Source organism: Enhydra lutris, unplaced genomic scaffold, assembly GCF_002288905.1.
Source record: "Enhydra lutris kenyoni isolate GAN:26980312 unplaced genomic scaffold, ASM228890v2 scaffoldscaffold34, whole genome shotgun sequence".
Taxonomy (NCBI): Eukaryota; Metazoa; Chordata; class Mammalia; order Carnivora; family Mustelidae; genus Enhydra; species Enhydra lutris.
In genome coordinates, this window is record NW_019154118.1 from 24,623,467 (window position 1) to 24,648,072 (window position 24,606).

The following is a 24,606-nucleotide window of genomic DNA, read 5'->3' on the forward strand; positions in this document are numbered from 1 at the left end:
GATCATACTTTGTATAATTTCTATTATTTTACAGTTGTTAAGGTGTGTTTTATGGTCCATAACATGTTCTATCTCAGTAAATGTTCCATATGAGCTTGAGAAGAATGTGTATTTGCTATTGTTGGATAATGTGTTTTAGAAATGTCAGGTCTAGGTGGTTACAACAAGTGTTGTTCAGTTTCATAATGGATTTAATGATTTTTCTGTCTACTGAATATGTCAGTTACTGATAGAGAGGTGTTGAAATTCTCCAACTATAATAGTGGATTTCTCCAGTTCTTATAGTGCCTTGCATATTTGGATATTCTCTTGTCAGGCATAAATACTTTAGGAATTGTTATATCTTCAAAGAGAATTGGCCACTTTATCATCATGTAATCCTCCTCTTTATCACTAAGAATTTTCCTTGCTCTGAATTCAGCTTTTTCTGAAATTAATATAGCTCTTCAGTTTTCATTTAGTTGGTGTTAGTGAATATGTTATGTTTCTCCATAACTTTGCTTTTAACCTGTCTGTGTCTTTATATTTAAAATATTTTTTATAGACAACATACAGTTAGATCTTATTTTTTTAATCTATGTTTATAGTCTCTGCCTTTCACCTTGTATATTTAGACCATTGATATTTAATATAGTGATTGATATCTAACATATTTGTTAATGTTTTCAGCAATGGAAAGCAATAAATTTCTTGCCCTTGTTCTTTGTTTCTTTTTTCATATTCTTTTTCTGCCTTCTCTGGCTTTAATTGAGCATTTTATATGATTATATTTTCTTTCAGTATATCAATTATACCTCTTTTTTACTAATTTTTGGTTTCCCTAGAGTTTGCTGTGAGTATTTACAACTAGTATAAGTCCACTTTAAATAATGCTATTCCACTAAATAAAATTTCCAATGGGGTTAGGAGACAAAGTCATGCTAAAAAGAAGGGAAGTGCCTCAAATACCCAGCCAGCTCTCATCCCCATCTGAGTTTGTAAATGGTCAAAGGATAAAGAAGTAAACTCAAATCTTCCCAAAAGTACACCTGGATTTCCCATAGGCTTTAGTAGTTGAGTGGATAGAGACTTGCCAGGACCACCTCTGAGAAGTAGGGAAAAACTAGAAATGGACAGACCAGATATGAATTACTAAAGCAATAATCCATGCTTGACCCACTTCAATTTCTGATTGGATTGACATGATAATCCTCTCACCCTAACTGACTAAAAGAGGAAAGAAAAAAATCCATGAAGCTGTACACTTAGGATTTGCCTACTTTAGTGGAGATAAAAGTATATATATAGTGAATTTTGTTTAAAAATTATATACAGTGGACCCTTGAACAATTTTGGGATGGGACAGTGACCCCCCCACCCCTGCCATGCAGTGGAAAGTCCGTATGTAACTTGTGACTCTCCAAAAAGTCAACTACAAATAACATAGTGTTGACCAGAAGCCTTACTAATAACATAAGTAGTCAATTAACACATATTTTATGAGTTATATGTATTACATACTTTATTCTTACATTCAAGTAAGCTAAAGTAACATGTTAAGAAAATCTTAAGGAGGAGAAATTACTTTTACAGTACTGTACTATAGAACATCTTCATATAAATTGACCTGCATACTTCAAACCCATGTTGTTCAAGCATCACCTGCATAAATTTTATGAATTTTATAAATAAAAGTTTTAGATCCTGTTATAAAATGTATTTTTCATGTTTGAATTGTGATCCTATATATGTATACATGTGTATATACATTCTTTAGTCAGGAGAAAATTGTGCAAAACTTCGTGTGGTCTTTCAGGCTTTACATGAATGATTTAGGATAACATGTATTTTCTCATCTAATTTAATATTATCAGGAGGTAAGATCAAATTGTCTTCTGATTGAGGACCCAAAATTGTTTTCTCTACTTTGCATTTGGTACAGGGCACTAAAATTTAGAAGACCAGTAATATACAATTCTTATAAAATTTAAACATGTATTTTTGACCTAACAAAAGCTAGTTGGGAAAGGTCATTTGGTGTTAAATTAGCCAACCATAATTTTTTCCCTGAATTTACCAATAAAGTAATATTTAATATGTAAATCATGTATTTGAGGACTTATGTAAAATTTCTGTCTTGTGAATAACATATCAGTTGGTTTTTATACTTAAATGTTGCACAGAAAATAAACACAATTTGGTATCATTTTTCCAGTTTTCATGGAAGATGTTTTATTTATTGGATGCTGTAAGAAATTAAATCTTAAAATATTTTTTAATTTAAAAATAATTATTTGAGGTTTATTTGATCTATTTCATAAATAATATATGTTCAGCAACTATTTTAACATGATAGAGTCAGAAGTAGTGAACTAATATATACAGTGTTGAAGAGTAATACATTTTTTTATAGGCAGAGCTTCTAGATGCTGCTGCTGGCGTTCATGTACGATTCAGATTAGGTGGTGTAAGTATGGATGAATTCTTATTTGATAGTTTTAAAGCATATTTATGTGAAATTTAAAAGATGTAATTTTAAAAATGTAAACCATTTTTTTGGTAATTAGATTACAATGGTCCTTTGAACTTCTTCATATACAGGTTAAATTTCCACCTGATATATACTATAAAATTTTCACTCATAGACATATTGAAGATCTGTGTGCTAATAGCCCTAGAAATTATACAAAACTTCCATCAAAATATACATCTCATATTAAAAGTGATGATCTTCAGGAAGAGAATCATAGTGGCTGGTATCGTCGTGTAGAAAACAATGGCTGGAGGCCTGTCACCGATACAGTAAGAAAAGAGAAATATTAATAATTTTGACTCTTATATATTTAGAAACTCATTTGTCTTCTTGAAAATTAATTTTAAAACAATAAATTTTGATAATTTGATAAAAAGTGATGACATTAACTACCAGATTACTAATAATACTTCAAGATCAGCAGTATATCTTTTTTTTCTGTACCTCTGCTTTTAGTAATCAGCTTTGATCTGGGTCATCTTTAGACCCAGATAACAAAGCAAATTTGAAAATGTTGTTGAATCTATATTAATTAATCCTTGGACTAGAGCTGGGAATTCTTGAGAAAAATATAATGTTTTCTCTTATAGAGCTTGTAACAGCAGGGACTAGTGGGAAGTAATTTGGGTCGTCATGGTGTTTGGAACTTTAATATGTCCTCATTAACTGAATGGAATGATTTTAACTGTACATGGTTCTGATTTAGGGACTTTTCCATAGGCACCCAGGTTTAATGTCATTTCTGTGGAGATTCTAAGGATGTTTGTAAGCTTACATTTTGCAGGTTAATATAATCAGGTTCTACAGCTCTAGATGTCTCTTTGGGCTCATATCTTCATTCAGGTCCTTAGTCTCTGGTATGCAGATTATAGAATTGATATATTAAGTATACTAAAAAGTGAAAATGATCAAGGTGTGAGTTCATACATTCATTCAACAAACCTTATTGCATACCAACTGTATGTCAGGCATTGTACTAGATGCTAGGGATACAATGGTAGATAAAATAGTCTCTCCCCTCAAGTGTTTTTCCTTTTTAATTTAGGAGAGAGTCAAGTAAAAAGAATATTTCAGTACAGTGCTGTAAGTCTGTGCTTTAAGAGGGACAGATACACAGTGTTACAGGGGATAGCAAACTCTCCTCCTTTTTCTTTAATGTGTATGTGGTAAAGAAGAGGAAATGACTTCAAAGTAAGAAAACAGACAACTGGTTAGGATAGCAGGTCACACAGGGAAACCACAAAGTTTTGGAGCGTAATGATGAGACTGTTCTTGAAGGGTGCCTGTACTCCTTGAGAATTAGAGTCTTCAGAAGTCAACAGCACAAATAGTAGGTAAGGTCTGTTATGAAAAACAAAAAGAGTACTGGAGTATGTCTATGCATTTATCTGTTCAACCAGTAGTTCTTATGTACCTCAAGTTACGAGTGCTTTGTTAGTCTTTCTGTAACATGTGCCTTTGAAAGTGCAATGTGCAACTCACCCATGGTATCATAAGAAGTACCTTAAAAGGGGTGTATTCACTCCTCTGTTTCTACCTTGACATATTCCTACTGAACTCACAGAAATTCTTCTCTGTAACCAGATAACCTCACAATCAGTATCTCAGCACTTTGTGTACTCATTTTTCATTTCCTCAATAGTTTTGGATGTCTACTGAAAATGCAGAGGTAGGAGAAGAAAAAGAAATCGAATTCCATTTCTCTAAACTGAAGAGAAGGCAAGATATGGAAAAGAAAAGAAAAATTAGAAAGATAGAATGGATGAGGAAAATGTAAGTTGAAAAGTTGATGAAATAGTTAGACTTACTAAATATATCCTATTTTAAGTTCTTTTAAAAAATGCTATCACTATTAAAATGACTACATGCTATTTTTCAAAGAAAATGTAAGATTACAGTTCTGTTTTTAAAAATGCATAGAAAGCAAACATTTAACAAATGTGTGCTATGTGTGAGATACTGTTAATCTCTAGGATATAAATGGGGAAAGACATGTTGTCTTTGACCTCAAGGAAATTACAGCCTATTGGAATATCAGATACGAAAATAAGCATTTACTCTTATATACCAAATAACTTTTATTTGGCCCTCCAGATCCACTCTGTACCCTTCTTAACCCTTCTTTTTGCCCTAAGACCCTGACCTGTATGGATTACACTAAAAGTCATTCTGTACATGTCTAACAAATGTTAATAGCAAGCGAAAACATCAAATTGTTTACAAGTTTACTTCACTCCATACACAGAACAAATCCCCCAGATATTTAAAGTAATACAAAAACTCCAGGATCCCAAATTATGTAAAATTCACAAGATATTCACGAGATACAAGGTGGTCATGGGTCAGAAGACTCCATATTGTTAACATGTCCATTGTCTCCGGATTGATTTGTACATTTAGTTCAGTCACAATAAAAATGTTACAGCAAGATTTGGGGGAAAATTGGCAAGTTGATTTGAAAATTTTTATGGAAATGCATAGGAACTAGTTTAGCCAAAAACAATTTTGGAAACATAAATTTGGAGAATTTATACTACTTGATTCCAAGACTTACTCCAAAGCTACTATACTCAAGAGATTATATTATCAGCATAAATATAGACATAGGTTAATAGTACAGAATCAAGAGTTGAGAAAAATGGATACACATGTACACTGATGAGTTTTAACACAGGTGCTAAGGCAATATAATTGGAAAATGATATTCTTTTCAATGGATTGGATATTTAAATACAGAAAAATGAACGTTGACCCTTATCTCTCACACCATATATGTAAAGTTTTATATCTCAAAAGAGATCACAGATCTTAATATAAAAGCTAAGGTCATAAAATACCTACAAGTAGGCAAAGGAGAAAATCTTAGTAACCTTAGTTCTGGCAAAAATTTCTTATGTAGGACACAGAAGGCATGACATATAAAAAAGTTGTCAAATTACACTTCATCAAAGTTAAAAGCTTTTGCTCTCTGAAAGACACTTAAAAAAATAAAAAGACAAGCTACATGTATATTAGCTAACTGGAATTTGAATAAAATCTTGAGGAAAAAAAAGACAAGCCATAGACAGGAAGAAACCATTAGCGAGATATATATACATACATATATATGTATGTATATATACTTATATATATATATATATATATATATATATATATATATATATAAAACTACTCATGTATATATATGTGAATAGTTGTCAGTAGTTGTCTGGAGATAGGGGTTTAGGGGAATGAAGGGAGGAAAGGATGAGAAAGGGACACAAGGAACTTGGGGGGGTGATGGAAATGTTCATTTTTTACTATAGTGATGGAGTCACAGGTGTATACTTATGTCAAAACTCTTCATGTTCTGTTTAAAGATATGTTACTGTACATCAGCTATACCTCAGTAAAGTTGTAAAAACTTTTGTGACCCCCCCACCCATTTTGTCCACCCCCCCAACCTTTGACAGTCACCAATCTATTCTATTTATTTATTATTTATTCTATTCTATTTATCTGTGAGCTTGTGTATTTTTAGATTCCATATGTAAGTGAGACCGTAGGGCATTTTATCTTTCTCTGTCTGACTTGCTTCACTTAGATAATGCTCTCAAGCTCCATTTGTGTTACTGCAAATGGCCAGATTTCATTTTTTTATGGCTGGATAATATTCTTGTGTGTGTATCACATTTTCTTTATCCGTTCATCCATTGATTTTTATAAGAACATGTGCAGACATTCAGAAAACCTTGATAAAGTAGTTCTTCATCTCTCGTTCCTGCAGGGTGAGTTGGGGGCAGCCCAGTTGTAAGGGTCGTAGGGTTACAGTGCTTACAATGCAAGCAAGTACTTAATGCTCTCAGGTCCTGGGCACTAAGGTAAGGGCATGAGTGGTGAGGAAGTGGAACCCAGAGACCTGGGATGGGGGCATATGGGCAGGCATGGACAAGGCTGAGAACTTTGAACTTAAAACTCCCCTGTTGGTGGTGGAAATTCTTCCTGCCTGTTCTGTGGGACCCAGGCCTTCTCTGCATAAAAGCGTTCCAGCCCCTGCACCTGGCATAGTTGCTGCATGTGCTCATGCTGCTTCTCCTCAGCATTCTCCCACGAACATTGCACGTTGCCTCCAGCCCACGGGGAGAGTTCTGTCTCAGAACAGCCCAGACACAGAGGTCAAGGTCTAGTCCAGGAGCAGATTGCTTATTAATCAAAAGGCTTACAAGAATTTACCAACCTTTCATAGGAGCCTTGGAAACATGTGAGAGTGGATTTTCAGGTTGTGAGATCAGAAGATGATTGGGTTAAATTTACTGATAATGATCACATTCATTTAGGATTATGAATTCAATGTGTTGGCTTGAGATGCAGAAATGATGTTAAATTGTCTGGTTGATTAATCAAAGCCTGAACTCAGCCGAAGCTCTACCATTGCAAATGCCTGCCCTCCTCTGGTGTACTGTAGAGAAAAGGATTTCTGGTCTCAGGAATGCATGTCTTTGTTCCTCTCATGTGCAGTCTACTCAGCTACCCACTAGCTATAACCCCAGGCCCTAGAAGACAGTTCTCATCAAGTCACTAATACATGAGAGGAGCTGCAGAGTTCTAGATGAACTCCATGGTAGCTGTTTTTATAGACCGGTGGGGAGAGCGGTCTATAAAAATGACAGTGGGGAGAGCTGTAGTGGAATTGGTACCTTTAGTTTGCTGGGAATAATGGAACTCTGAAGTGGTAGGGGTCGCAGCTAAGCTTCCAGAAGCGTTTCCTCTAATGCAGCAAGTCAGGACAGCCCCTGGCCCCTGGGATGCTGCTATTGGCCTGACGCATGTTCTTTCCCATCCCAGCCAGCAAGCAGAAAGAGAGGCAGTTTGCATTTACATGGAAAGAAGAGGATGTGCCTTTCCTTCTTATTCTCAGAGCTGTGTCTGCTCTCCTGCTGTTTTCCCTAGGGGCTCATACATCTCCATTCCCACAGACCATCATGCCTGTCCTTGCACTGGTGACCTTACACTAATCAGATGCAGTGAGCAGAAATAACTCCCCGGATGACTTCATAGGACAAATGCACACCAGAGGGAGAGAGAGAATTTTGCAAAATGCTAAGGGTTTGCCACATGACTAAAGCTTATGGACATTTTGGGATATCCTTTCTAAAGTGAGAGACAAGTTTCAGTACGTTGGCATGTCTGTCTTGAAGGCACACAGCACTTACAGGGCGTCTCTGGATTTAGGAAGCTAAACGTGCCGCATTGGGGTGTGCTGCTCCAGCCTGTTTTCGTGGTAACCTAATGAGGCTGCTGGGCTCCAGTGGGACAAGGTGTAAGAACGAACATGGTAGCAGGTCCACAGCGTGGTCACGGTCCTCCCACTTGGCCTTTAGGGCCAAGCAGTCCCAACAGTATTGGACATACAGTGAAATACTATATGGGGCTTTTTGTAATAAGAGGATCTCAGCACAGAGGGTTTAGGAGTAACATAATGCCCTCTTCTGCCAACCTCTATTTTAAATTTGAAAATCAGTTCCAGTTCTGCTACTGGGCTGTGGGAGAGACTGGATGCTTGGCAGTAGGACTCTAAGTGCTCTGTGATTATGAGCTGACCTGGGTTTTATCTAATCCAGTGAACCATAAAGCTGAGAGTATACAGCATCATCTCAGTACAAAGTAGATGAAGTGCAAAAGAGAATGGGTCTGAGAAGGTCCGGAGGGCTGTGGTAAGCTGTATGAGCAGGCGGCCCGGAGTCCTTCCACACCCACTTAAGCCGTATGGGTGCTGCTTTTCTGCGTGCCTTCGGCTTCATGGGGAGTCCCCTGCGGCCAGCTAACAGAGGAGAATATATTAGGTCTAATTCACCAGGGATCAGCACAGGATTCTGGCAACATCCAATATGGACAGTCACTAGATTACAGCCCCCCAGTAGGCTCAGAGAATGGTCAAAGGTTGTCCTCCCAGTGAGCACAACCGGTTTTCTACTTCATATATAAAGGAGAAACAGCTTGAGACAGGAACCTTATTGTCTGTGGGCAGTAACTGAGAGCTTCTCCGCTGATTAGGCACTTAGGTGGGATTAAATGGGGAAATTGGAATTAGATCTGGGGCAGGTATACTCATAATGGGCATAGCGTATGTTTGTGTCCTTGTGAGTGCCCTCCCAAGGGCCCAAGAGGCAGAAAGCGCTAAGTATTCAGATGGACAAGGTGACCCAGCCTGTGGATGTCCGTTTCTCACTGACCACCTCAGTGGCTGCCCAGTGGAGCCGTGCACAAGGCGGCCGTGGGTGCAGGGATGGAGGCTGCATACAGACTCCTAAACTTGGTCTTTTCCTCACTGAGGTTGTTACCACTACATAGTCTCAGCTGACTGGACAGCAAAAGCCATTGCTCTGCCTCCGACAGCGTGCTGGCTGCCTGGTGGCAGGCTGACTAGTCCCTTCACCGTCAGGTGGCATCTCTTCGTGTTCGCAGTGATAGACAAGCATTCTGGATGTGTGTTTGATTTCTCTGCTTGCGTTACTTCGGTCAGCAGTACCATTTATCACAGAAGCCTTATCCATCATCATTTTGTTCCATTCAACATTGCCTCTAACCAGGGGCCCATGTACAGTACAGGAAGTGTAGTACTAGACTCAGAACAACAAAATACATGCACCGTGTGTACCATCACTGGAAGCAGCTGGCATTGACGGAACATTTGTATGATTTGCTGAAGCCCAGGCATAGCATGGGGTGGGGTGGGGGGTGGTGGGGTGGGGTGGGGAGGACACCTGGTAATAAGCCAATGCACATGAACAATAATCTTTCTTTTTTTTTCCTTTCCTCTGTTTACTCTCAAAACAATCCTCATCCATAACTGAGCTCTGTATTTCTAATTACACAGACATTTCTATCTCAAACTCAGCTGGTCTAACACTGAATTTCTTATATTTCTCATCATAAAAATTGTTTCTATTACATATTCCTCTTGGCCTCAGGTTATGATACCATCATTTACCCAGTCATCCAAGCCAGAAATGTAGGGGTTTGCCTTGACTTCTTACCTTTCAAAAGCTCCCATGTGTCATCTGTCATAAAGTCTTATCAGTTCTACTTCTAAACACTCTCCCAAGTCTGGCATGCCTGTCCCTCCCCGACTGGAGCTCTCAGTGCTCTCGTCTCTACTTCACAGGCAGAGTCCTTCTGCTTGCTCTCTTTGTCTCTAGTCTTTTGCCATCTCTGTGTAAACATTAATGCCATGTCTCAAAAACAGATTAAATCCCTTCCTTACCTGAAACATATTAGGGGCTCACTGTCCCTACATCCCACATGATAGTCCCTCTCCCCAGGTTGCTCTTTTCTGGCTCGATTCCATGGCAACAAGGCTTTCACCTTTTTTTTTTTTTTTTTTTTAAGATTTGATTTATTTGACAGAGATCACAAGTAGGCAGAGAGGCAGGCAGAGAGAGAGAGGAAGGGAAGCAGGCTCCCTGCTGAGCAGAGAGGCCGATGCGGGGCTCCATGCGGGGCTCGATTCCAGGACCCTGAGATCATGACCTGAGCCGAAGGCAGAGGCTTTAACCCACTGAGCCACCCAGGCGCTCCAGCTTTCACCTTTTGATATGTGGCTCAAACATCTCCTTCTGAAGCCTGCCCTGACTTAGCTAGGCACTGGCACTTTTTTTGGAGGTGCCTTCACAGATATATAAATACTCAGTTGTCACACTTTTGCAAATCTCCTCATATTGGTCTGCCGTTTCCACACTTTGAGCTCCTGAAGAACAGGGACTCTGATCTATTTGTCAGCACAGGGCTGTAGACATAGTAGATGCTTAACGAATACGTGTTTTTTGTTGAATGAATTGAGTGAGCGAGCGACCGAGTCAGGCATTCAGTCCTTATGGCTGGATGTGGTTGTAATGTTTCCTTTATGTAAGGTTGCAGGGGGTGAAGGAGAAACGTTACTTGGTGTGCTTTGTTCACTGATGGCATCCTCTACCGACCTTTGCTGAGAATCCGCAGTGAACAAAATAAACAAAATCTTCGTATTTTTTAATCTCTCTCTTAAGTAAAAAAAAAAGTGTGTTTTTTATATTCCTTTCCTGTGTCCTACAGATCTTAGCTCTTCTTGACTTCTTTTCCAGTTTAAACTTTGATTCTTAGTAGGTCTTTTGCATTTTAACTTCTCTCCCTGTTGGTATATTCAGAAAGACATTTTTATAATTTTTTTCTCTTTAAAATTTCTATCTTAGAATAAGAGATCATTTTAAAATGGATATATTGCAACATTACCTTTACAGCCAAATTTTATATTGTTTTTGTTTTAAATACCATTTTTTATAAAACAAGTTAAGGTTATAAAGTGATCTGTATTTCTGGTTACTATTATATTTGAAGTTCTGTTCTACTTGCTAGCCTATCGTTGTTTGATTACTGTTCTAGCCCCCTTAACTATAAATAGTGACTAATGTTTAAAACAGAATTAAATTCTTGGAATAAGTATTATAATTCTCTTTAAAATTCATCCTTTTCCTGTATATCCTTGATGAGAACAAAAATTGATACCTGAACTTTTAAATCACTGTTGCCAAAGAAAAAAGAAATATCATCCAGGTGTCTGAATCTAATCACAAGTGTATATTTGGGAATATAAAACATGAAAGAACTCATAAAAAATGTGCTCACCTCTAGCCTTCCAGAAGTTTCTGATTTCTAAATACATTTTTGTTGTGGCATCAGCATTTGTTAATAAACCTGGGCCATTGGGTACCATCATTCATTCATTTAGTATATATTTTTTTGAGTGCCTATTATGTTCAGGAAATATAGAGTAGAAGATTGCAAGTTCCACGGAGGAATCCCACCTCTGTACACAATGCTTTGCAAATGGTAGACAGTCGATAAATATTTATTACATGAGTAAGTGAATGAAGAACTATAGAAAAATTGTGAAATATACTTTCTTAAAATTTGTGCTCTTGCTAACTAATATAAATCAAGAGGCATGTTTCTCCTTCTATGAAAGTAGCTCTCATGGATTGTTAACTATTTGAAAAAGTTAGAAACTTCATGAAGGCAGAGACATACCTTGTTACTGTCAGACCCCTTACCATCCAGGAACTTGTAAGCCTTCTTTTATTGAATATTTCCTATGTGCCAGTCATAGTTTTGAATGCCTCATAAAGATTCACACTTCTAAACGCTTCTGGAATGCTGAGAAGAGGATATGATGATTACCATTTTAAGGTAATCTGAAGCCCAAGAAGACTAGGTTATTTGGAAAGGTCAGAGAGCTAGTAAATAAATCACAGAAGCAAGACTCAAGGCCAAATGGCTGGATATCAGAGCCACCTAGCCCTACATGACCACCGTGCCGCTTCCTGCTCTGTGTTGATTTAATAAATGAAAACAGTTTCAGCATAGGTTAACTTTAAAATGGAATGCCAATATAGATCCTAAAATGAAAAACAAAAGAATAAATGCTATTTTCTAATATTCTTGGTAAAGACTGCTGACTTGTCTCTACTCACTCAGCTCACGTGTGTTAGATGTACTCACTGATGCATGAGACAGGACATGAGACAGAACAGTGCCATCGAAGAAGTCTTAGCTTGGAGTCACATTCGAATACGGGCTCTGACATCTGTTTACTGCTTACATGATCTTGAGCAATTTCTTAACTTCTCCACCTCCCCATTTGCTCACCCATAAAATGGGAGTAAAAACAGCTGTCACAAATGGCTGTGTCTTTTTAGAATTAAACAAGATAATGTATGAAAAGTACCTGACACAAAAGAGGGTGTTACCATCTCTCTTCCCTTTGCCTCTCCCTCTCTCTCCTGTTCCCCTCCACTTTCCCAGCCCTTACCAGCCTTTAGCCACATGACCTTGTCTTCTAGGACTTAATCTCTCTCCTGAAAGACGAGAAGGTTACTCATCTGATCTCCAAGATCCTTTGACTCCAATTTTGTGATTCAGTGATTTAATTGGTTTTTCATTGTATCATAGCAATGCAGTGTGCTGAGGGGTGGTTTTGAAATGAGGCTTTACCGGGTAATGTGGTTGATTCAGTTGCTTACTTTCTCTTTCTTTTGATTCTTTTTTACCCCCAAAACATCCCATCACATTGAATTGGTTTGGATGTATTTAAGTAAATCGGGTGAAAATGTGGTTTAATATGTAAATGGCTTCACAGCAACAATATATCTATTAACTGCATCTACTAGTAATGACCGGGTTCACAAGATCGATGTCTCCCTTCCTTTCTCCGTTTAGGTACTATGCAGGAAACCTAGAGGCTAAGTCAACAAATCGTAAAACTCTAGATTTAATTCACACAGCAACCAAGGGGCTCATGAGAGCTGTCGAAAGCGGTGGACTAGATTCAGTGATGGAATGGGAAGTGGATGAAGTGCTGAACTGGACAAATGCCCTGAACTTCGATGAGTAAATGCTTTCTGCTTTTCCTGGGGAGCAAGGGCAGGCCCCATGTGTGTTTCTGATGTTCCCACCTCTGCTTCGAATCTTGGGCCCACAAACATAGTCTTAAAAAAAAAGAAAAAAAGAAAGAGTATTGTTTGTCTAGGAAAAAAGAAGAGATGAGGGAAGAATATAAAAAGATGATATAAAAGTAGAAAAAAATTAGACTTAGGTATTCTTTTTTTTAAATTGAAGTATAATTAACATACAATGTTATATGAGTTGTAGGTCTATAAATAGTGATTCAACAATTCTGTGTATAGCTCAGTGTTCACCATGATAAATACAATCACCATCTGTCACCACACAACTTTACTATGTGTATTACCAACTGTATTCCCAGTGCTGTACTTCTCATCTCTGTGACTTGTATCTTTTAATCCCCTTTATCTGTTTTACCTATTCTGCCACCCACCTCCCTTTGACAAACATCTGTGCTCTATATTTAGAGTCTGGTGGTTTTTTTGTTCATTTGCTTTTTAGAAACAAAATCTAGTTCTTAGATTCCACACAAAGTGAAATTCTTTGGTATTTGTCTTTCTCTGTCTGACTTATTTCACCTAGCATTATACCCTCTATCTCTATCCATATTTTCACTAATGTCAAGAGTTCATTTTTTATGGCCAAGTAATATTCCACCGTGTGTGTGTGTGTGTGTGTGTGTGTGTGTGTGTGTGTGTGTGTGTGTGTATCTACCACATCTTTTTTTTCTCCACATCCTCTCCAACACATGTTGTTTCCTGTCTTGCTAATTTTGGCCATTCTAAGTGGTGTAAGGTGGTATCTCCATGTAGTTTTAATTTGAATCTCCCTGATGGCTAGTGATGATGAACATTTTTTCATGTGTCTGTTAGCCATTTGTGTGTCTTCATTGGAGAAGTGTCTGTTCATGTCTTCTGCTCATTTTTTGACATGATTATCTGTTTTGTGTGTGTTGAGTTTGAGAAGTTCTTTATAGATCCTGGATATCAGCCTTTTGTCTGTACTGTCATTTGCAAATATCTTCTCCCATTCCATGGGTTGCCTCTTTGTTTTCTTGACTGTTTCCTTTGCTGTGCAGAAGCTTTTGATCTTGATGAAGTTCCAAAAGTTCATTTTTGCTTTTGTTTCCTTTGCCTTTGGAGACATATCTTGAAAGAAGTTGCTGTGGCTAATATCGAAGAGGTTACTACCTATGTTCTCCTCTAGGATTCTGATGGATTCCTGTCTCACGTTGAGGTCTTTTATCCATTTCGGGTTTATTTTTGTGTATGGTGTAAGAGAATGGTCGAGTTTCATTCTTCTACATATAGCTGTCCAATTTTCCCAGCACCATTTATTGAAGAGACTGTCTTTTTTCCACTGTATATTTTTTCCTGCTTTGTCGAAGATTATTTGACCATAGAGTTGAGGGTCCATATCTGGGCTCTCTACTCTGTTCCACTGGTCTATGTGTCTTTTTTTATGCCAATACCATTCTGTCTTGGTGATCACAGCTTTTGTAGTAAAGCTTGAAATCAGGTAATGTGGTGCCATCAGTTTTGTTTTTCTTTTTTCAACGTCTCCTAAGCAATTCGGGGTCTCTTCTGATTCCATACAAATTTTAGGATTATTTGCGCCAGCTCTTTGAAAAATACTGGTGGAATTTTGATCGGAATGGCATTAAAAGTATAGATTGCTCTAGGCAGTATAGACATCTTAACAATGTTTATTCTACCGAGCATTGGAAGAGCATGGAATGGTATTCCATCTTTTTGTGTCTTCTTCAATTTCATTCATGAGTGTTCTGTAGTTCCTCAAGTACAGATTCTTTTTATCCCTTTTTTCTAGGCTCCTGAGTATGGAGCCCAACATGAAGCTCAAGCTCATGACCCCTGAGATCATGAGTCAGTTGCTGAGGGGCCCCCGGGTGGCCCAGTTGGTTAAACGTTTGCCTTCATTTCAGGTCATGATCCTGGGGTCCTGAGATTGAGCCCTGTGTTTGGCTCCCTGCAGGGAGGGAGCCTGCTTCTCCCTCTGCCCCTTTCCCTGCACTCGTGCTTGTGCTTATGCTCCTGTTTGTGCTCGCTTGCTCTCAAATAGATAAATCTTTAAAAAAAAAAAAGAGTCAGATGCCTAACCGACTAAGCCACCCAGGGACCTCACTTATGAGTTCTGATAGCTTTTTGGTGGAGTCTTTCAGGTTTTCTATATGTAGTATCATGTCAACTGCAAATAATGACAGTTTTACTTTTTCCTTACCAATTTAGATGCTTTTTATTTCTTGTTTGATTGCTGTGGCTAGGACTTCCAGTACTATGTTGAATAAAAGTGGTGAGAGTGAACATTATTACTTTGTTCCTGATTTTATCAGAAAAGCTCAGTTTTCACCATTGTTAGCTATGTGTTTTTCATATATACGCTTTTTTATATTGAGGTATGTTCCCTCTAAACCTACTTTGTTTAGAGTTTTTATCATGAACAATATTGTATTTTGTCAAATGCATTTTTACCATCTATTGAGAGGATCATATGGTTTTCTTCCTTCTTAGTGTTAATGTGATGTATCACATTGATTGTTTTGCAAATATTGAGCCACCCTTGCATCCCTGAACTAAATCCCACTCGATTGTGGTGGATGATCCTCTTAATATTATTGCCTTCAGTGTGTTAATATATTGTTGAGGATTTTTGCACCTGTGTCATCAGATAAATTGGCCCATAGTTTTGTTTTGTTTTGTTTTTCTGTGGTGTCTGACTGGTTTTGGCATCAGTGTAATGCTGACCTAATGGAATGAATTTGGAAGCTTTCTTTTCTGTTTTTTGGAACAGTTTGATAAGAATCAGTATTAAATCTTCTTTCTTTACTTTTTAAATGTTTTAATTTAAATTCAATTTAATTAACATACACTGCATTGTTAGTTTCAGAGGTACAGTTTAGTGATTCATCAGTTGCATATAACACCCAGTGCTCATTACTTCAAGTGACCTCCTTAATGCCCATCACCCAGTTACCCCATCCCCCCACCTTCCTCCCCTCCAGCAACCCTCAGTTTGTTCCATGTGTTAAGAGTCTCTTATGGTTTGTCTCCCTCTCTGTTTTCATCTTATTTTATTTTTCCTTCCCTTCCCTTCCCCTGTGTTCATCTGTTTTCTTAAATTCCACATATGAGTGAAATCATATGGTATTTGTCTTTCTTTGACTGACTTTGCTTAGAATAATACCTTCTAGTTCCATCCATGTCATTGCAAATGGCAATATTTCATTCTTTTTCATGGCTGAGTAGTATTCTTGTGCGCGCGCGTGTGTGTGTGTGTGTGTGTGTACACACACACTATATTTTTGTTAAACATTCATATGTCAATGGACATCTGGGCTCTTTCTGTATTTTGGCTACTGTGGACTTTGCTGCTATAAACATTGGGGTTCATGTGCCCCTTCAAATCACTATGGTTGTATCCTTTGGATAAATACCTAGTAGTGCAATAGTGCTATTGCTAGGTCGTAGGGTAGCTCTATTTGTAACTTTTTGAGAAACCTCCATGCTGTTTTCCAGAGTGACTATACCAGTTTATCACCAAGAGTATAAGAGGGTTCCTTCCTCTTTCTCCGCATCCTTGGCAACATCTGTCGTTTCCTGAGTTGTTAGCCATTTTGACTGGTGTGCGATGGTATCTCATTGTAGTTTTTATTTCTAGTTCCTTGAGGAGGAGTGATGTGGAGCATTTCTTCATGTGTCTCTTGGCCATTTGGATGTCTTCTTTGGAGAAATGTCTGTTCATGTCATCTGCCCATTTCTTGACTGGATTTTTTTTGGTTTTTTTTGGGTGTGGAGTTTGATAAGCTCTTTATAGATCTTGGATACTAGCCCTTTATCTGTTCCGCCATTTGCAAATATCTTCCATAGGTTGCCTTTTAGTTTTGTTGACTGTTAACCTTTGCTGTGCAAAGCTTTTTATCTTGAAGTTCCAATAGGTATTTTTGCTTTTGTTTCTCTTATCTTTGGAGACATGTCTAGCAAGAATTTGCTGTGACCGAGGTCAAAGAGGTTGCTGCCTGTGTTCTCCTCTACACTTTTAATGGATTTCTGTCTCACATTTAGGTGTTTCATCCATTTTGAGCTATTTTTGGTATGGTGTAAGAAAGTGGTCCAGTTTCATTCTTCTGCATGTGGCTGTCCAATTTTCCCAATACCATTTGTTAAAGAGAATGTCTTTTCTTCACTGGATGTTCTTTCCTGCCTTGTTGAAGATTAGTTGACCATAGAGTTGAGGGTCAATTTCTGGGTTCTCTGTTCTGTTTCAGTGATCTACTTGTCTGTTTTTGTTGCCTCACTATATTATCATGATGATGAGAGCTTTGTAATACAGCTTGACATCTGGAATTGGGATGCCACCAGTTTTGGTTTTCTTTTTCAACATTCCTTTGGCTATTCAGGGTCTTCTCTGGTTCCATACAAATTTTAGAATTGTTTGTCCAGCTCTATGAAAAATGTTAATGGTATTTTAATAGGAATTGCATTGAACGTGTTGATTGCTTTGGGTAACGTAGACATTTTAGCAATATTTGTTCTTCCAGTACATGAGCATGGAATGTTTTTCCATTTCTTTGTGTCTTCCTCAATTTCTCTCACAGGTGTTCTATAGTTTTCAGAGTACAGATCCTTTACTTCTTTGGTTACATTTATTTCTAGGTATCTTGTAGTTTAAATGTTTGGTAGAATTCATTTGTAAAGCCATCTGATCGTGGATTTTTTTTTTAAAAGATTTTATTTATTTATTTATTTGACAGAGATCACAAGTAGGCAGAGAGGCAGGCAGAGAGAGAGGAGGGGAAGCAGGCTCCCTGCTGAGCAGAGAGCCTGACATGGGCCGGTCCCCAAGCCAAAGGCAGAGGCTTTAACCCACTGAGCCACCCAGGTGCCCCGATCCTGGATTTTTGTTGGGGTTTTTTTGAATACTGATTCAGTTTCATTAAGAGTGATTGACCTGTTCAATTTTTTGTATTTCTTCGTCATTTAGTTTTAGAAGCTCATGTGTTTCTAGGAATTTATTCATTTCTTCTCAGGTGTCCAATTTGTTGGTATATAATCTTTTGTATTTCTTTGGTGTCAGTTGTAATTTCTCCAATTTTGTTTCTAATTTTATTCTTTTTTTCTTGATGAGACTGGCTAAAGGTTTATCAATTTTATTGATTCTTTTCAAAGAGCCACCTCTTGGTTTTATGGATCCTTTCTATTGTTCTTTTAATTTCTATGTAATTTATTTCCTCTCTTATCCTTATTTTTTTCCTTCTACTAGCTTCGGACTAATTTTTTTCTTTTTTTAGTTCCTTAGGTGTAAGTTTGGGTTATGTGAGATTTTTTCTTGTTTCTTGAGTTTGGTGTGTATCATTACAAACTTTCCCTCTTAGAACTGCTTTTGCATCGCATCGATTCTGGACTGTTGTGGAATCATTTTCATTTATCTCCATGTATTTTTTTTGAAGATTTTATTTATTTATTTGATAGAGAGATAGTGAGAGAGGGAACACAAGCAGGGGGAGTGTGAGAAGGAGAAACAGGCCTCCTACTGAGCAGGGAGGCTGATGTGGGCTCGATCCCAGGACCCTGGGATCAGGACCTGAGCCAACGGCAAATGCTTATTGGCTGAACCACTCAGGCAACCCATCTCCATATTTTTTATTTCTTCTTTGATTTCTTTGTTGACCCATTGGTTATTAAGTAGCATATTGTTTAGCCTCCATGCGTTTGTGAATTTTTTGTTGTTGTTTTGGTGGGGGTTTTTGGTAATTGATTTCTAGTTGCATACTGATGTGGTCAGAAAAGATGCTTGATATGATTTCAGTCTTAAATTTATTGAGATTTATTTTCTGGCCTGGTTTTTTGGCCTAACGTGATCTGTCTTAGAGAATATTCCATCTACACTCGAATATGTGTTCTGCTGTGTTTGGATGGAATTTTCTATATAAATCTGTTAGATTCATCTGATCTAATATGTTGCTCAAAGCCACTGTTTTCTTATTGATTTTCTATCTGGGTAATCTGTCCATTGACACAGATGCAATGTTAAAATCCCCTAGTATAATTATATAAGTGTCGGTTTCTCCCTTAATATCTGTTAACATTTGCCAGATGCTTCTTTGTTGTGTGCAGAGATATTTTCAATTGTTATATCCTCCTGTAGGATTGATCCCTTCATCATTATGTAATGCCATTCTTTGTCTCTGGCTACTGTCTTTGTTTTAAAGTCTGTTTTGTCTGATATAAATATTGCTACTCTGGCTTTTTTTCGGCTTCCATTTGCATTACTCCATGCCTTCACCAGCAGTCTGTATGTGTCTTTATTTTGAAGTGATCTCTTTTAAACAGAATATAGATGGTTCTTGTTTTTTTATCCATTCTGTCACCCTCTATCTTTTGATTGGAGTATTTAGCTGATTTGCATTTAAAGTAATTATTGATAGGTGTGCATTTATTGCCATTTTGCTAATTTTTTCCTGGTTGTTTTTGTAGTTCTTTTCTGTTCTTGTTCTCTTGCTTTCTCCCTTTGTGGTTTGTTTTCTTTAGTGGTATTCATCTGTTCTAACTTTTTCTGTGGAATCCTGGACAACAAATTTTCAAAGGAATCCAGCATGATTATTTGGAATATTTCAGTAACATGACTGAACTCAGGCTACTGATTATCTCAGGGAAGACCAAACTTGCAAACACCTTTCCCTACTAATGGCAGGAGTTAGGTATAAGCACCATTTTCGCAATGTATTTATGGTCTCCACAGTGTACTCTCTGTTAGACCTTCATAGTCATCTAGATATTTGTAGTTGTCTTGATAACACCTTGTTTGTTAAGAAGTTCAGCGTCTGACATTTTTCCCTTCAATAAAATTGATAGTGGAAATCTGTGGACACCTTTCAATAGACCATTAGAATGACATAAATGTGTTGAATGTTGATGTTCAGTGATACAAACCAATTTCTTCCCAGAAATGTTGTGTGCTAGCCCCTTGTGTGACAGATGGACACTCCCCTGGAAACCATCATGGACATCTTCTGGTTGCAGCAGTATCATCTGAGAATAATATTGTTACTGCGTTGAAGAATAGATAGAGTCAACTTAACTGTAGGACTCAAGGTTACTGAGGAGTGCTGTTGCCCTTCTGCAGTATCCAGAGATACGTCGCTATAGGCACTTAGAATGTAAAACAGTCCTTGTATTGTCATGATTAAATCACCCACATGATGGCTACTGTGCCTGCTGCTGGCATTTATCCTGGTGGGTTTCAGGGTCATATTCTCTATCAAGATGGTTGTTCCTCTTCCAGAGTCTTCATATTTTTCAGACCGCAAGTGAATTTTGACGTAACTTGTTCAGTGGTCAGCTGCTGGGTTATCTTAGTCTTCTGATATTCTGGGCATCCTGTTGGTGAAAGCTCTTTGCCTTTGTGTGTTATGGGTAGTTTCTATATCTGAAGCTGCTCCTTTGATATCTAAGACATGGTTTTTGGCTTCTCTGGTCAGGGAGTTTTCCTGGGCCATTAAGGTGTTAAATTTATACTTTTGAGGGGTTCACTATAGATTCCACATACACTTTATTCTGTAAAAATTTCCAAAAGTATCTTAGTGAGAAAGACAGATCAGCATGGTAATACTCTCATTACATTGTTGCTTCTGTTTGTAAAACTTAAATTTTTTCTTGGTTACAGCTGTTATGTACATTATGAGAAAAAAAATTTATGCAACTAAATAAATTCATGTCCTAATCTCAGGTAGAGCAGGGTTAGTGATCAGCCTTAAATACGGTATATGTTCGTGCCCCAGACTGTCAGGTCGTAGCAAACAATTGATTGGAGGTTATCTTGGTTTCTTGAAAGTAGAATGAAAACCCTTTGGTATATAAATCCAAGGAAGCAGGATAATGGACATCCAACATTTCATAGTGCTCCTCTGAGGAGGGTGACCACTGAAGACAGTATTTGCCTAAATTTAAAATGAAGCCAGATTGAATTGTCTACTAAAAGATCCTGGAGGGGGTTACACTGCCTGCTGTTTTCCTGAATCTTTTTCATGTGGCAGTGACTCAGCAGCATCCTGGTGAAGATCATGGAACAAAGTTCTTGGAGCAGCAATAGGTAGTAGTGACAAGGAGGAGCCAACTTAGAAACAATGCTTTGTTATAATTAACTACTGTTGGATAGTATATACTTTCCTATAACAAAACGGACAAACACATAGTCAACAAAAGTATAAAAACAATTCAAAAGGAACAAATAAATACTTGAAAAAATCACAGCGTTTTTCTGAATTACATAATTCAGAATTCTCATTTTTTTCTCTGCCAGGTCCCTTGTCAGCAACTGTTGGGACCTCCTCCGTACTTGATTTTTTGGGTGCAACCAACTGCTTACCTGATTTCAGAGGCTTGGGAAAAGGGATGAAATAGGATAAGTCACAGGAAACCTGCCTCTTTAAAGCTCTGCCTCATCTCTGTAGCTCATTGTGCCTTATCCTTCCCTATCCATGTCTTCTTGGGCTGCCTTTGTCTCCCTAATTCAGTCTCTCTGTTTAGGGAAGAGAGGTGGCAGCCCAAAAATTGTGCTTGACTTTAACGTAATTTCTTATGTTCACCAGACATGCAAAGATAGCACCCTTACTCTATCTAATAAGATCATAAAGCACACACTTTAGATTTCCGCTGACATGACAGAGACCGTAAGTCTGACAGTCCAGAACCAAGGAGAAAGTTTTTTGTTGTTGTTCTTTTCCCCCTTTTTTCCTCCCAAAGAATTTTCTTTCGGTACTTTTAGAAGTTAACTGAGGACATGACGTTGCAGGAGTGGAACGGGATAGAATGAGAAAAGTTGTGCTGGAGGCAGATCAGAGGGCATGACTATGGTAGAGGGTAGATGCACCATTTTTATTCCTCCTCCAACACCTTGTTTTAGGGGTTGTCTTACATACGGGGAGGTAGCTAGAGATGGAACAGTCATGAGAATTAAACATTTGAACCTGTGCATTTGTCACCATCAATCCAATATTTCATAGAGAAAGTGAAATTTTAGAAGTAATCTAACAGGTACTAATAGATCAATTTATTACTAATACATCGATTTAATTTAATGAATGCCCATATAATGTGCTTAGGTATATTGCCAACTGGAAGGAAATTGCTACAAGCAACTCTTCAGATAACTTCAAAAGTAGGTGATTTTTAGCAATACTTTTATGGGGAATTCTTGTGAACAGAATGACACATTCCACACACACACACACATTTCTAAGCACCTACATCTCAGCACCTTGCACAGTATATAGACAGAGATGAATTTGCTAAGTCCTTTTTACCTTTACATGTAAGCTTATTATTTGGGAATAGAAGAAAATTTTCATCTTATTTAGGTTGGATAAAATGGTTTAAAAAAATGAATCCTCCTTTTGAAAAGTTGCTTCTCTCATGGTAATTACTTTTAACGAGCAGACTTCACTTGGCAAAACAAATGCCTCAAAATGTTAGAAATAGGGGTGCCTGCCTGGCTCAGTTGTTAGAGCGTGTGCCTCTTGATCTCGAGGTCACGAGTTCAAGCCCCACGTTGGGCATGGAGCCTACTTAAAAAAATTTTTTTTTAACGTTAGAAATATTTTTTAGGTTCTATGCCACTTGTCCTGCCAGTGGTCCACAGTGCTGAGAAGCTGAAAGTGATAGCCTATGAGGAAGCATATTCTCATGTCCTAGAAATATCAGGAATTCTAACATAGCTCAAGCCTAATTGTGGGTATTGTATAATCTGAATGTATGGATTCTGTCCTGCGATCATCAGCGAGAGGCAGTAGGTTACAGTTGTGGAACGTTGATTCAGACTGCCTGGTTCTGATTCTTGGTTCTGCCGTTTGATGTCTGTGTGGTACTGGGGAAGTTACTGACTCAGTTTCCTCATCTGTAAAATGAGAAGAACAGCAGTACCTAGCTCATCGGTTGTTGTGAGGTAATGAGAGATAACACCTGTGAAGAGTTAGAATAGTGCCTGGCACACGTACGTGCTCTGTAAATGTTAGCCGCTGTTCATCTTAACCTACCTATTCCCAACTCACGGCCACCAACCAACGGCCTCCGAACTGACAACCCCCCGGGGCACTGCCCACACTATAGTGATCTTTTACAGATTTAAGTCAGTACAGTTAAAACATTTATTTAACAAACTCTTCTTTAGCAGTGACTATGTGGAAGTGCTGTCTTAAAGTGCTTTATAAAATTAACTCATTTAATTTTCAGAACAGCTCAACGAGACAAGGTTCATTTTACAGATAAGCAAGATACGAAGTTACTTGCTCAAGTCACACAGTCAGTTCCTGTGAGGGCGAGGATTTGAACGGAGGCAGGCTGGCTTTAGAAACCACACTCCTAACGATGAGCACCTCTGCTGTTTCATACTTTCCCACTGTGCTTGGAATACAGTCGTAACTTTGTCATGGCCTTCTGGCCCTGACTTGCCTTCCACCCTTCTCATGTCCTGCTCTGCCCCTCCCCCACACCCTGCATCACCAGCCTCTTGCCTGGTCCTCAGAAATGCTCTGTGGTTTCCACTTGAGAGGTTTAATCAGTCCATGGCCTGCTAGAGAGCAGTTTTTGGTAACGACCTTCACTTGACAGCAGGGATTTGTCTGTTTGATATGAATCCCCAACCTGTAGCACCTGGTAGGTTCTCAGTGGTAGATAAAAGAATATCGAGGAATGACAAATAAGAAGTTGAAGCAGAGAATATAAATACTGAGTTAAAAGAGTTTACTGTGAAAAGAAGGAAAGTTATAACATGGCAATTGGAAGGAGCATAAAATCAAGTGAAAATTAAGTAGGGGGACTTGCCCTGTCAGTGCAGTCAGTGGAAGGTGACACACTGAAGCTGTTGGCGTGGAAGAAGAGGAGACACTGTGTGCCCTTTCTCCAAGAAGCACAAGGAAATCAAATCCAGAGAAGATAAGAAACTTCTAGCTCTAGGGAGAGAAAAGGCTTCTCTTCATTTATTGGCTAATAGTTAATTATGGAGCATCAGCCGAATGCCCAACTAACTATTATGTTCTTTACATGCGCCCTCACACTTAATTCTCGTAGAAATTTTGAGCTACGTATGTGCCATTGCTCTTCCCATTTTACAGATGAGGTTAAGTAACCTGCCCCAAATTATACCGCTACTTAGTAGTAGATCAAACCTCACACCCAGATCCTGCAGAGCCTGTAGTAGAGATGGACAACGATGGTGTCGGAAGTAGATGAACTGGGAAATTTGAGACATTTCTGGCTTAGTAAGATACAGAGGTATCTGCTCTAAGAGTGGTGAGAAAGACTGTGAAAGAGACCTGGTCTGGTGGATAGAGACATATTGAATGAGTCTACACCTTGTCATATCTGACATCCTTCTAAACGTTTGTCATTTCTCTTTAGGTTACACACTTGAGCAACCATGGAAAAAAAGATATGACTATGCAGATATATCAGAGGAGAAAATGGGAACACCAGAAGATAATTTAGATGGAAATATTTATAAAAAGTCAAATTCTACTAGACTAACACCTGATTCTACTTATGGAATATAAAAATGAAGTACTCTGCTTTTCTGAGCTATAGCCCTTCAAGCCCGGATTCTATTGGTTATAGTCAAGAGAGAGTTTATTCTGTCCGGGATGACTTGCATTTTTTTGGGCACAGAATCTG

General features: G+C 38.2%; 1 protein-coding gene across 1 annotated transcript in view; it reads left to right on the forward strand.

The window, feature by feature from the left end:
* The window catches only part of LOC111153969 (chromosome unknown C11orf65 homolog), a 44,767-nt gene extending 20,279 nt beyond the window's left edge, over positions 1 to 24,488 (forward strand). Inside the window, exons 3-8 of the mRNA XM_022513326.1 lie at positions 2,393 to 2,446; positions 2,581 to 2,781; positions 4,155 to 4,285; positions 12,740 to 12,910; positions 22,044 to 22,099; positions 24,337 to 24,488. Coding sequence (XP_022369034.1) covers positions 2,393 to 2,446; positions 2,581 to 2,781; positions 4,155 to 4,285; positions 12,740 to 12,910; positions 22,044 to 22,099; positions 24,337 to 24,488 — 765 coding nt within the window. The remainder of the gene's footprint in view (positions 1 to 2,392; positions 2,447 to 2,580; positions 2,782 to 4,154; positions 4,286 to 12,739; positions 12,911 to 22,043; positions 22,100 to 24,336) is intronic.
* The last annotated feature ends 118 nt before the right edge of the window (positions 24,489 to 24,606 follow it).